This window comes from Neolamprologus brichardi, chromosome 20 (genome assembly GCF_056152115.1).
Source record: "Neolamprologus brichardi isolate AB-2024 chromosome 20, ASM5615211v1, whole genome shotgun sequence".
In the NCBI taxonomy this organism is placed as follows: domain Eukaryota; kingdom Metazoa; phylum Chordata; class Actinopteri; order Cichliformes; family Cichlidae; genus Neolamprologus; species Neolamprologus brichardi.
In genome coordinates this window covers 21,376,608-21,391,009 of record NC_142123.1, presented here as the reverse complement: position 1 = coordinate 21,391,009, position 14,402 = coordinate 21,376,608, and the positions used below count along the sequence as shown (strand labels likewise).

The window sequence follows — 14,402 nt, the reverse complement described above, 5'->3', positions numbered from 1 at the left end:
GGATTTGATAATCACTTATCCTCATGCTGGTGGACAAGATGAGCAGTCAAGCAACATGTGAACAGATGTGTGTTTTCCTTTTTCACCCCCCTATTTTTCTCTTTATCTCATCAACATGCACAGACGTGTACACACACACACACACACACACACACATACATCGCTTTCATTCTGTAGCCACAGTGAGGTAGTCAGGTTTCATTTAACACTGATCTGCCAGTAAGGCTGTTGTCCTCTCACCTACTGGTTATTGCTTCATGCGTCACACTGTTTGCTCTCCCCCGCTAAGCTATTCAGCAGTATTTACACATAAGTCAAATTATAGATGACTCCATGATTTAGCCACATGATACACAGATGTTTCCATATTATTGTTTGATAAATGTATGTGTCTGGGTTGTGTGTAACAGAGAAATCGAAGGGAAAAGAAGTGGAGCTTCTTTTGCTTTATGTGCACATTGTTTGCTTTTTCACCTGTTAACTTGGGATCTGTGCTCTCCACTTGACTGGATTGATTTTTTTTCCACACACCATTTTTTGTCTTTGAGTTAGCTAATTCTTATCAGTCCTATTGAAGAGAAAGCACTTCACACAGCCCATATTTACAAGTTTTGTTTGTTTGCTTTATAACTACAATAGTATTTTGCTTTACTTGAATTTAATTTTAGTTGCTATTAATAACACATGAAGAGGGTTATAAGCATTTATTTATTTATTTATTTTTTAGCTGAGTACTCTCAGGAACACACTGACTGGACTCCTGACTGCTGCCAAGATAATGTGGAGATTTCCGGCCTGTGGAGATGCAGAAAGTAACCCCTCTTAATCTTAGTGGCTTCCAGCACCAACATGCCACTGCACAAAGCAGTGAGTGTGTGAAGCTGTTCAGTGAGGTGTAAAGTACAGCACCGATCACTTCCTGACTAACCTGTAGAACTTTCATAGCTGTTCCGAAACACAGAAATACTGAGAGATTTTCATATTCCTGTTAGTCTTTCTTTTCAGATTTATTGGATTTTCAGCTCTGGCTTTTATCTGAAACTGAACTTTTTTTTCTTGTTTTTTGGTTGATGATAGATCCAATGGTGAAGTCTCTCCAAGGTCAGCATTTTTCATCAAATCTATCTTGCTTGCAACCTCTTTAGAGGACAAGGCTGGGCTGATCACAAGTCTCTTGTCTAACACCTTTTGCTTTGGTCTGTCCGAATTGCCGTGACCTGGCTTGGGCCAAGATTCAAAACAATGATCAATATGTTTCACACTGTATTTTTTCACCACAGTTGGCCCATGAGTAAAAGAGAACGAGAGAAAAGAGAGGAAACCCTATGCTTAGTTTTTATATAAAATTTACGCCAAGGTTTCTATAGAACCTGAACATTTGTGTTTTATGCTTTTTGCTTGCTGTCAAGGAAGTGACATCCTCAAGAAGATACTAAAGTAATTATATAGTAAAATTACCAAAAAGAAAAAAATAAATAATATGCATGGAAATATAAAAATAAAAAATAAAAGCACTATGTGCAGGAAGTTGTAATGTGTAGGAGTAAAGATTAAAGTAAAGATTTTTACACATTTATAAGGTAAAAATAAAAGCCAAAAGTTAAATTTGTAATGGAATTGTAGATGTTAAAATGTTTTATGCCTTGAAGCCTGCTAATGTTTGTCATTAATGCACAATTCCCATATGTAGTTCTAGAAATTATGTGTGTGCATGTGTGTCCGAGTCTGAGACCCCAGAGACTTGGATGAAAAAGATCTGAATGTCTGACAGAAAGACATCTTGCTTGCACAAAGCATGACTTTCACTGGGCCAGAGCTCCATCGGGGCAAGTTCTCCCATCTGTTTGTTTGTCTGTGTGAGAGAACGAGTCTGTCCTAGTCTGACCAACCACTCGGCCTATCCTTATTGGAAAATGCATAACTCTCAGAGGGGAACCAGCATTTGCATTCAGCTAGTCATACTCCTCATCATATTACATCCAACATTCATTTTTCAGTGAGCTGCTAAATGTTTTAAAAAAACAAAACAAAACAGAAAAAGCTAGGAGGTTGGACCAGCAGTGAGGTTTAATATTATTTCAATAATCTGTGACAGTTTCATCATCATCATCTAGTGTTTCCATGATGTGCTCTTATTGCTACCATTTATCTTACTAACTATTCCATTCCTGACGTGGCAGAGTGATAAAGGGACCATTTTCCTTACCATATCCCCCCAAGCTCCACAGGGAGGCTTAAATTACTAAAATATATGGTTTATGGCATTTTCCTCTATATTAGTCACTATCCGGTACAGTTTGTCAGGATTAGTGAGGAGCTGAGAGTAGGATAATATTCAGTGAAGATCTGGGTTGAGTAAAAAAATAATTTTTTTTTTTTACATATAATACAAAAAAAATAACAAAATGAGAGTCTGTTTTCATGCCATTTTTATAATTTAATCTATAGATAGTTATCCAATCCCTGTGCAAGTTTTTAAATGTATTTTTGCTAATGGTTCAAATACATGTTGCACAAAAATTAGGATGATAATTATCGAATAGAATAGAATAGAATAGCCATTTATTGTGATTGTACATTCACCACGAAATTGTGGATTTTGTTGTAGATTAAATCCACAATTATTAGTTTTTTTTGTGCATGCTTATCAGTCCACCACAAAACTGTGTCAAAGGTCGTCCTTATATGACAAACATAACTCCTAACACATATTTGCTTTTACTGCTCAGTAAGCAAACAGGCTGTAGACAAACATTCAACTTAGAAGCCAGGTAATACTTTTGCTTTTAACTTCTTGCTTTACATTCTTTCTTTTTTTTTTTCAATTTTTTTGCTAGAGTGCTTCTACTGATGTGCTTCGTACAACCCCTATCTCTTTTTAGGGGTCAGTTTATTTTACTGGCTGGAGTCTTTGTCTGTCTGACGGTGCCCTGCAGATATTTGGCTTTATAGGAGTAAGTAGAGCAGAGTGGCTTTGCAACAGCTTTGGTTTGCCTTTGCAAAACACAGGAAACCAGGCAAAGGCCTGCTCTGGCTTGTGATGGCAGACGGACAAATCTCAGGAGCAAGCAAGTGTAGGAGTGAGAAGTGAAGAATTTAAAACAAAATAAAAGCACGACTTCTTCAGGAAGAGAACTTGACCGTTATTCAAAGCCTTTTCACCATTTCCACTAAGTAGCATTTCTAGTATTTACTTTTTGTATTTTGCCAGTTAATGTGAGTACATTGAGTGACAGGGTGGTTTAAATTAGTTTGACACATACATGTGATATGCACTGATGACTTCTTACTACATCAAATATAGATTCATATTTGTTTTGATAAGGAGTAGATGTTTTCAGGCAGAAAGGTCTTTTCTTGTTTACTTCCTAGAGGAAAATAAGGGCACAGGCCAGAAGTGAATACCCCACATTCCCCCTAGCAACAGCATTGTTATTGGAGGGAACTAAGTTAGTCTTGTTGTATATCATCAAATGACAGTGGGGAAGTTAAGGAAGGTACCTGAGAGACATTAACACTATTATAAAGATGTCTAAAAGTAAAACTACTGACTAATTGTAGTATTTATTATTTCGTAATAATATTACATGTATAAGCAATATACAGCTATAATACAGATTTGATGTCTTATGAGAGGTAGTAGTACCCTAAAGTGTGGCTATGGAAAAGTGACTGTGGATTTTTTTTTTTGTATTCATTGACGAAGTGAGGTGAGGTTCAAATTCAACCTTTCTTCACTCTGTGTCTGTTTGCACTGGACTGTGTCAAGCTCGCACTGTAAATCTGATCACCTACAATTACCCCATGCACAGTTTATGAGCATGGTATGCAAGCCAGGTAGTGTGTCATGATCTACTTTGTCATCATCCTTTTAAGTGCTGTTGCAACATTTTCTCACGGAGGCATGTTCGTCACAAGCACCTGTGTGATCCTGAAATGGGATGTGCGGTTACTCGACACGAAATAACCATTATTCACTGAGGTTTGAATCAATGCGAGCTTGTAGTTCAGCTGAAATTTGTAGATATCATCCTCTGTGTTGTGTAGTTTATGACATCTTGAGTGAATCACCACCGCCACAGAGGGAATCATGCCTTTTTTCTCAACGTCTAGCCGGTATTATTTTGCCAGAATAAAGCTATCTGTTGTTTGTGCTTCTCCCTAAGGGCACAGATTGCATTCTAGGATCAAGAGAGAGAAAGAGAGGGCTTTTTGTCCCACCACTGAATAACCCTCACACTCACAACCCACTTTAAAGAGACACAGCTCCTGTCTGACAGCCTCTCTCTCTCCGGGGGTTCAAAGCTTGGAGACTTACGTAAGCGGCAACATGTGTACTGAATGGACAATAATGGCAGACTTAGGAATATACACACACATGCGTGGTTACATGCACAATAATAATCATACTTAATGCCTACCCACACTTCTATATTTATATACTTCATATATTTTTACATTGTATTCATTCAGTTCATACAGTGCATAGCACCTTTACATAGAAGTGTAAAGCAGGAAGCCTAGAAAGAGGCAGAGTGGACACTAACACCAGCTTGTGTTGGGTCAGGGATAGAGTGTGCTAATCATTACCATCTGCCTGCAGCAAAAATAGTGAGACAGAAAAAGATGAACAGAGGGCATTACGTAATACTGTGGAGTCAAGGCAAGATGATGAAGGGCAGAGAGAGTGTGGGATTGAGAGTAGTGGGTGTGGGTGTGGAAGGGGAAGCTGTCCGAGCTGCACCCCAGGCAAGAGGAACATCAACAAAAGCCTGGTCTTTTCTAATAGCCTCTATTGTCTTAACGTTACCTCATTGTACAGAATATCCCAGTTAGATGACATTTTGCTGAATGTTCTTCATTTTTAGACAACAGTCCTCATTTTCTGAAGGCAGCATTTACAACCCTCTTAGTCTGAAATAGACTGAAATCAAAAAGACTGAAAACACCTATTACAGCAAAGGAGGAAAAAAGTATGTTAGCAACACACTTTGTGGCTGCCATCTATTTACCTGTCAGTCTCCTTCACAGAGTGTGTGCATGAGGATGACTAATGCAGGCAGAGATATTACCTCTATTTTTGGTGTGCATATCTCTCTACCCCATGTACATTTGAATTTGTTTGTGTTCAGTAACGATACCTCATAAGAAAACAGGAAAAACACCAGTCAGCATATGCTGAATGTGTAGGGTTAGGTTCCATGATGACTCAAACAGAGAGGTGCTTCAAAGTTTATTTTACTCATGTGATTGTGATGCAGTGTTTGCTGTCTTTCTAACTGCCAATCACACGCAAGCCTCTGCCAATTTAAGGCACGTGCACCTGCTTTGAATATGAGGAAGTCAGCACACATACAGTACATACAGGCACAAAAAGCTATCTGATGCCTGTTTTGGGGATCATGTTGAACACATGATCACATTGGACAGATAAGTGCTATTAAAAACCTCCACCACCGGGGCTTAGGGGAAGATCAGAGATTATTGTTGGCAGTGTGTCGCTCCAGTGAAAACGGGACCTGTCATACTGAAGTGATACAACAAAACGATAAATATTACAAATACTGCCAAGTCCCTGTCACTCTGCCTTAGGGCTGTTCGATATAACAATATATATCGGATGACGATATAAAAACGTCTATCGTTTCATTTTACACTATCGTTTGTTTCGTGGTGTCGCAAAATAAACTGTTTATGGCAATATTTTTTCATTGTTTTGATGGACGCTGTAGTGGCTATATTAATTTCTTAAAGTTCTCTCTTTCTCTTATATTTAATATAACCACACTATGGACGGACAAGCGCCTGTTAGCAACAACGGCGGAAACACCATCGCGTGTCCGCTTGTTTATGTTCCACATAAACCTTTCACAATAAAGCTCAAGATCCTGTTGAGACTTTTCAACATAAACTTTATCACGTGAAAGAGCAGATTATTTACGGATGAGAAGTAAAAAAGAGCCGCCAGGTGCTAAAAAATAGACCTTAGACTCAAACGTTAGAACAGGCTTTTCCCCGCAGCACACCGTGTAATAAATACTCACAAAGAAAACGGCGGCCGCTACAACTTATGTCTAAAAATGTATCGTTTCATGCATCTGTTAAAACACTCGACTCCAGCTACATGACGCGCAGCTGGAAACACTTCACGCAAGTCGAGCTGCCCGAGATTCACAGAATTTACAGAAAATGTTACATTTTTGTGATTTATATCGTTATCGGACGATAGAATTCTTATATCGGGATATGAGATTTTGGTCATATCGCACAGCCCTACTCTGCCTTTCTCTTTTTTTTTTTGAACTTCTAAAACTGGAGTCAAGTGAGGAACAGTTTCTTTCTTGGTAAATAAGATACATCAATATAGTCTCATTGACATGCAGAAGAAGCCCTAGATAAGAGGGGGATTGTTGGTAGTCAGTTTTTATAAAATGAGTATATTCTTTGGCAGACAGGTGAGATACATCGGTGGAATCCTAAATAGAAATCTGTTTTACCCCTCTAAAGAGCAAATCAACAGTTGAAGTGGGAAATACATGAGCCAATCATGGATAGGGACAGTAGAGGTTCACAGCAGTTTTAACTGTGTAATAGCAGCCATATCTAGTTGTTATCTTAGACATGAATTTATATTTACTGATCCACAACAGAAATTTGTATAGATTTGTACAGTACTCTAATGGGACACGTAGTTTTTATGTCAAAGTGAGAACCTAATATAAATGTATGGCCTTGTTCAAATTATTTGACAGAGGCTTCAAAATAACTGCCCAAAGGCATTACCAAGTAGTGAGACACTTCTAGAAGCACTTTGGATACACATGCAATTATTAGAGTAGGTTGGGAAAAACTCAGATGAAAGGTGTACTTTAGAAAAGCCAATACAGTATGAGAAATCTTCAGCCATATACACAGTGTATCGCTTTTTCAGTCATGTGTTTTGTAGCTGTTGACCTGGATCTTAAGTGGGCTATCATTCTATAAACCAGGCAGATCCTAGGGATTTTGACTGGAATGGTAACTAGAGCAGAGGTGATGTGTTAAATATAGTGGGGAGGCCCTGTCATCTCCCCAACAACAGCACAGAGCCCACTATAGTACCGGCTGGTGGTGCCAAACAGTAACTCGGCAGTATCAGAGTCCTCAAGTGTCCCCTTAGGAAACTTGGAAAAACCCCATGTTTTCCACATCCAAGTAATAAAAAGTCAGCTGGAAAACCATCCCACGGAAACAGCCAGCTCTTGCCTGGCTTATTGCAGTGCACATTAGGTGAAATGGTCATCTTTAAAACTTAACTGTTTTTGGCACACAATATACAAATATACAGATCCTTGAATTCCCCCCCCCCCTTCCATAATCACATCTTGTTGTTGCTGCCTGCTTCTTGGCTGGGCTTTAAGTGGCAGTCTCTTTCTCTCCCTCTCCCTGTATGTGCCTGGGCCTGGCTTGTTGATTTTTAGCTGGTTGTGTTGTGCTGCTGCCAGAGGGGAGTGTTTTTGGCCCAGCCAAGGCCAATACAAGTTGAGGAGGAAGGAAGGTAAGAGGCTGTGTGTGAGCGAGATTGAGTGAATGGTGTTGTTTCTGCATGTACTTAAGTGTGCCAAACGCTTCAACCAAACTAGATGCAAAACACACACACATGCAAGTACTGTAAAATAGAGTTAGGTAATATACATCAGTTGGGAAGTTCTGTCTCATAAAAGACAGTTGTCAATGGCACTGCTTGTAAATTTAAGAGCTTCAATTGCAAATGATGTTATTATAGTTCAACAAATACCAGAGTTACCACATAGTATGCGCCTACACATGTTCATCTGCATATGTGGGAGGGTGGAGGGCTGCTATGTTTATCATGTCACTATTAGATTTACTGCATGCCATAAATGTACCACGGATAGACTCAATGGTTTGTGTAAACATCCTGGAAACCAAAACCCCACCCTTCTCCTCTCCCAAATACATATATATATATATATATATATATACCACACACAGACCAACTTTGTTGACAGCAATCTCTGTTCTCTCTTTGCCTCACTCTGGGCACTAAATAAAGACATCCCCAGTTTAACTTGCTCCAAAATAAAGCCTCTCATAAGAAGATGCAGACAGATTTACGGCACATCAATGCTGTTGCTGTTTCAGCTGTCATCCACTCTCACCATGTTTAAAGGCTCCTTAGTTATTTCACAGGCAGATGAGAAGTGAAAACAAGAGTAGCAGGCCGTGTCATTTAGTGTGCAATATCTGCTTTAGTTGGTTATCTCTCTAATCTGGTTTTCTAAAATGTAAAATGTGACAGCTGTCTGCTTCTAAGTTGATGTAAACATTGATATCAAAGTCGGTGTGATATCAGATTAGCTCTGCTGCTGTCAGCAAGAATAGAAGTCAATCAACAAGTGCCCATTTTAGAAAAGGTTTCTGAAGGAGGCCTTTACTGTTTTGTTTTTGTTTAATCAATGCACACTCACACACATTAAAAACTTGAACCAGATGCATTGAAACTGTGGTGGAGTTATCATTGCTTTTTCTGGTAAGGAGGAAGGAAAACACTCAATGTCAGGAAATCAGGGTGGGTTGTAGGGATGGGTATTAATGAGTGCTGGGGTGTGCTGGAATAGGTGTGTCTATATCAATGTGTACGAGAGGGGAATATCAAAGTTTGAATGAGGCCTTACATCAACTATAGGGATTGTTGTCCTCCCAGTTTGTGTTTGTTTTTCCTAATCTCTCTTGCTAAGGCCACACACCAGAAAACAGACATGCATGACTGTCAGTGGTATGCTATCAGAGTACCACACTATATGAAGGCCAAATGGAAGGTAACCAAGAGCCCTAACACAAATTTTATAGATGGATTTTATTAAACGAGAGATGGAGGTAAATCAGAAGTGTGTCCCTGGTTTGCCCGAGTTATTGCTGAAAACAAGGCTAATGACTGCAATAGGACACAGCTAATCTTGTTATCTCTTTATCTCTTGTCCTGTGTGTGTGTGTGTGTGTGTGTGTGTGTGTGTGTGTGTGTGTGTGTGTGTATGTGTGTTGTCCTGTGTGCTGCACACCCTACTTCTGACCATGGCTTCTATCTTGGCAGTATTATAATATTATAGAGTATATCCTACCATTTTTCCAAATGTCTGCGTTGAATTCACAAACACACACAAGTTTTGGGATGCTGGAGAGTAAAACCAACAACTTTTGTGGGAGCACATTTGTGCTCAGACTGGCTGAAAGATTCCTCCGTATCTGGTACATTCCATTTTGATCTGTTTGCTTCCTATCCGACGCATTCTCATCAGCGTGGGAGCTTAGGCACTTTTTAAACTTTTTTTCTGCATGTGTAAAATGTTTTAGAGACTTCTCATTTGAAAATGTGTGTGAATGTGCGCAGATACATGTAGACTTGCTGATTTTTGAAGCGTACTTCTCTTGTTTGTTGATTCCAGCATGAAGTTTTTGGTGTGTGTGTGTGTGTGTGTGTGTGTGTGTGTGTGTGTGTGTGTGTGTGTGTGTGTGTGTGTGTGTGTGTGTGTGTGTGTGTGTACGCGCACCGAGAATTCAAGAGTGGATCTCTGCCAGGGCTTAGGGCTTGGCTGAGAAAATGCCTCAAACCAGTTTACTCTGGTTGTGTAGTGAAGAAGTCTGGGGCGGGACTAGAGCTCTTAAAGCTGCAGACTCTATTCTCTATGAGAATATGAGTATGCGTCTACTGTGTATAGCACAGATCGGTAAATTTGGATTCATATTTACTTACATAGCTGATTGGTACGGACACTGGTATATCTTTTTCAGGATCTTACATGAGAATTGAAATCTGTTTATGTGTGTGCAAATGTGAACAACTGTGTGGGGATGAACGCTTGGCCTGGCCTCAAATAGTTTTCCCCACTTTTTGCTTTCAAGGACAGTAGAAGTCTTAAATAGAACCAACAAGAATAATAAGTGTGTGTCTGAAGCAGATAAGCTTATTTGTCTTTGCAGGATCTTTTTTTTTTTTTTTTTTTTTTAACAAGAATGCCTTATGCCAAAGCACACTGTTTAGGCTGTCTGTGCCTGTGTTTGTGAATGTTTTCTGGTGTCAGTTCAAGTGGGTAGTATGAATAAGATTTAAGATGAGGTTGAATTGCTTTGCATGGGGTGTTCTGAGAAGGAACTGAGCAAAAAGCATGGTTCTCCCCTCTAAGCGAGGTTGCACAAGCTGTGCAGAAACACACCACAAAACACTTTCACTCTAGAGGCTTTGTCCCCGTGTTTGTATATATGCACACAAGCACACATTTGAACACACACAATAGTATGTTGTCTAAGATTTACTGTACATGAAATTACATATCTCTCTGTCTTCTGGCTGCTTGTTGGACTTGTTTACCTCCTAATGTAAATTTCTTCTAACATCACAGTTTGTATTTTGTGGCTATATAGAGAATTGAATGTTTCTCTGGGGAGAAGGTTAAACTTTTTTTTCCTTAAATATTTTCCAATACTCTGAAAAACAGACAAATCTCTGTTTTATAGAGCATGGGGTTGGTTAGACAAGAGTACCCCTTAAAACTACACCAGATATGTTTCTCATGCTCAGTGTGCATTTTTATTTTGCAGGAAGCCGTCAGGTCACGCCGATAAGGAGGTGATGGCTGCCACCGTCCTGACCTCACTGTCCACATCACCTTTGGTGCATTACCCTTCGTCTGCACCCACAGGTAACACCATTGGCTCGGCATCAGTTGCATTCATGCACCCATGCACCTACTGCTCCTTGAGTGCAAGCTGCTTTGTCACACACTGACTCATCCACTGTGTTTAACAAAATCAAGGACATTCACTTTGTGTCGCTCGCTGGGGATGGTGCTCATCACAAATCACTTGATGTTAGTTTACCCTGACACAGGCTGAGCTGCTGACTCGTTGATGTGTTAACATGTATTTATGCCAGAGAAGGGTCACGCAGTGTTATTAGCACTTTATTCCATCATCTTTCCATGCATGTATGTTTACCCAAGCCCAGCACTTACTGCCAACTGTTTAGCCTTGACCATTTCACCACAGCTCCTTTTGCTGTTTCCAGTGTTGCTGTGGTTGCCATTACCATGCCAACCACCAGACGGTCTAAGACCTGACAGCTTTTTAGCTCAGCGCTAAACCCGGGCTGCTGGTTTTTTGCTCTCAGGAAGGGCTCCTATAGCTTTTATCTCTAAAGGCTAGAAGCACCCTGTTGACACTGCTGTACCATTTCGGACATAATAGAAATAAACCAAGAACTGTAAGCTTTCATTTTAGAAATGATCTGTGATGCAGTCATTAGATCAGATCAGAGGATGCTGTGGGTTTATGATTGCAATGCTTGATGAAATGCTTATTTGACAAAATATTTCAGAAAGGGGGTGTTGCTTGATTACTCTGTGGTAAATCACAGTGGTGCTTTTATAAATAGTATCCATGGTTGTAAGGATCCCTGTTGAGATTGGATAGTTTTTTTTAATGCAACCTCCAAAACCTCTCCTTATATTTTTGTAACTTAACAATTAAATTGTTTATTTATTTATTTGTTTAGCTCCTGGTGCATTTGGTTGTTAAAAAAGTGACAGGTTTTTGTTTTTATGAGTTGAGGCAGGATTGGATATCCTATTTTTATTTTTATATTTTTTGTGAGAAAACACACAGTCCACTGAAGCCCCTTGATAATTCTGAAAAATAGTTTGATAACCCTTATCTCTTTATATTTATATGGGAAACAGTTATTGAATTGTAGAAGGTCTCTCCAAAATGTATGATATTAGTCCTTGCTCTGTGTTTTTCACTATAATTTGCCTGATTAAAAGTCAGATAAAGCCATTGTGATAATCAAGTACTATATAATTGATCAACAAATTAACAAATGCATTGAAAGGGTTTCTGGGCCTATACACTGGAAATTGTATAGTATTTGTTCTGGGAAGTAAAGAAAGTTTGGACTCAATGGTTGAAATTTCAGTATACAGTAGCTAAAAAATATGTGGTGTAGTAAAGAATCCATTGTTTTAGATATTATATAATTTGTGGAAATAAGCTTCTAAGGTTTACAGATTAAGACATATGTTTAAATTTTTTTGTGACATTAGAATTGGGATTGTTTTGCAAGAGAACCCCAATATTATGTTTCCAGTAATACAAATTTAAAATTGAGAGGTATTATCAAAGCGTTCTGATAACAGATCAAGTTAAAATTGGTTGTCCTGTTCAAGGCCATCTTCTTGTGCACCCCCTGGACTGTTGGTTGGGGTTTTGTTTGTTTGTTTGTTTTGTAGGGCAGCTGTCCACTTAATTTGTGTCTGCGATGGCCACTGAATCTGGTCCAGTGTGCCAAAACTGCTGCCCTTCAATTTCATTGTTATTTTTGGGGAATGGAGAAAGTTGCAGGAGGCAAATCTAATGAGGGGCCCATATGGTGAATGAAAATTGTTATGTTGTCTGGCCAAAAAAACTCAAAGTGCTCTGAGCTGGCACTCTGGTATGCAGCATGGTCAGAAGATGACGGGAAGTGATCTGAAAATACCAGCTGTGTTGGAAGCTCAAAGCTGTCTTCTCATCCATGAGATGGCCAGATTTAAATCAGCTAAGTTTGCTGTTTTTATGGACCTGTTCTCAGAACTTCTATTTTTTTCTCATACCTCACTGGTTCACATTTGGCTCTTAGTTCATGGTCACATTTGTATGTCATAACATAAAACATCCTCATTTCAGTCACGTCTTGCCAATAACAATAAGTTGTTGTGTTGTATAAACTACAGCCCCTGAGCCGGCCGGCAGAGCTTGGAAAGAGGTGCTGTCAGCTAGCTACAGCAGTTCGACCAGCGGCAACTGGAGCTGGGATGCCAGTGACCATTCAGTCCCCTCCACTCCGTCCCCACCTCTTTTAAACGATACCAACAAGAGCTTCCCGCTCTCGTCCCAGGGTGATGATGGCAGTGAGGATGTCACAGAGAGCCCGCACTTCATGTTTGAAGACCCCATACCTCGGAAGCGAAAGGTAAAGATAAACGCTTACATCCTGACTGTCTTTCTTTCTTTCTTAACTTGAGTAGTTTTGTGGCATCCAAGCGGCTTGAGGCTTGAGGCAGTGGTGTCACACCTCTGAAGCTTGGACTTTGTTTTGGTCTCAACAGTTTTTTTCACCTCACTACACCTTAGTACACCTGATGATTACAGTTTGTGTTTAGATTTGGTGTAGGCTGCTGGGGGCTTCCCATAGTGCACTGAGCATTTCTTCTTCTTGACATTTTTCACTCTGTGTTTATACACCACACTGCATTTCCACAGCATGTATTTTGTCCTGTCTCACTCCTCTCACCCCCAGCTGATTGCAGCAGATGGCTGCACTGAGTCTGATTCTGCCAGAGGTTTCTTCCCATTAAAAGGGAGTTTTTCCTTCCTGCTGTTGCCAAGCGCTTGCTCTTAGTGGGTCGCCTGATTGCGGGAGTGTTTGCTGTATTATTGTAGGGTCTCTACCTCACAATATAAAGTCCCTTGAAGTGACTGTTGTCAACTTGATAAAGTTTCATAGAGAAGTTTAAAAGAGGAAAAAGCAGATTAAATTTTAGTTTTGAATAGGAAATAATCAGTGGTTCATCCACCCATCTGTCCATCTATTTTCTTAACCAATTGTCCAACTTAGGGTCCCAGGGGCCAGGAGGCTATCCCAGCTGTTATAGGGTAAGAGCATTTAACACATGTCTAGGCTAAATATATAGAGTACATCCTGAAGATAGTAAATCAAGCTGAGCTTGTATACAAACAGCTCTGTACCTTTCTGATTTTTAAGTACTAGGTAGGAGATAGAAAATCCACAACACAAACAGTCAAACATAAGCACTAGGCAGGTTAAATAACCTCTTACATATGGCCTGCTACTCTGGTTGTGTGGACGATTGATTATGTTCTTGCTTTTACTTCACCTCCTCCGTTTTGTACTACAGAAGCAGTCCAGAACAGCAAAATGTTTTTGCTGTCAAGTAGCTTCCAATCGCCTTTTCAGTCCTTTCAGGGAAAGAGGTGATAGGATTTTATAAGAATGAAAGAAAATCGGCAAACTGTGTAGGAATGAACAGCAGGAAATAAGCATGCAAGGGATGCATAAAAATGAGGGCAGTTGGAGGGTATAAAGACGGAAAGGAGAACTGATGCACAGGGTAGCAGCAGAAGGAGAAATCAATCTCAATATTTCCTCCGGCCATACGGTGACAAAGGAGAGCTCATATACTGTATATGTGGGAGTTTGCAATTGAGCCTCCCTGGAGTGAGGCAGCAGTGAATATATGAAAACCATAAAGACTCCAAGGACATGCCATTCTATAGATAAGCAGACAGGAAATTAAGTAGGATGATGCTGGGGCAAGTATAGAAAAACAAGTTGTGTGGAAGTGGGC

General features: G+C 39.8%; 1 protein-coding gene across 2 annotated transcripts in view; it reads left to right on the top strand.

The window, feature by feature from the left end:
* The window catches only part of slc2a4rg (SLC2A4 regulator), a 34,307-nt gene that overhangs the window by 10,647 nt on the left and 9,258 nt on the right, over positions 1 to 14,402 (top strand). For both annotated transcript variants that reach the window (XM_006796341.2, XM_006796342.3), the window contains exons 3-4: positions 10,600 to 10,700; positions 12,768 to 13,006. In XM_006796341.2, coding sequence (XP_006796404.2) covers positions 10,600 to 10,700; positions 12,768 to 13,006 — 340 coding nt within the window. The remainder of the gene's footprint in view (positions 1 to 10,599; positions 10,701 to 12,767; positions 13,007 to 14,402) is intronic.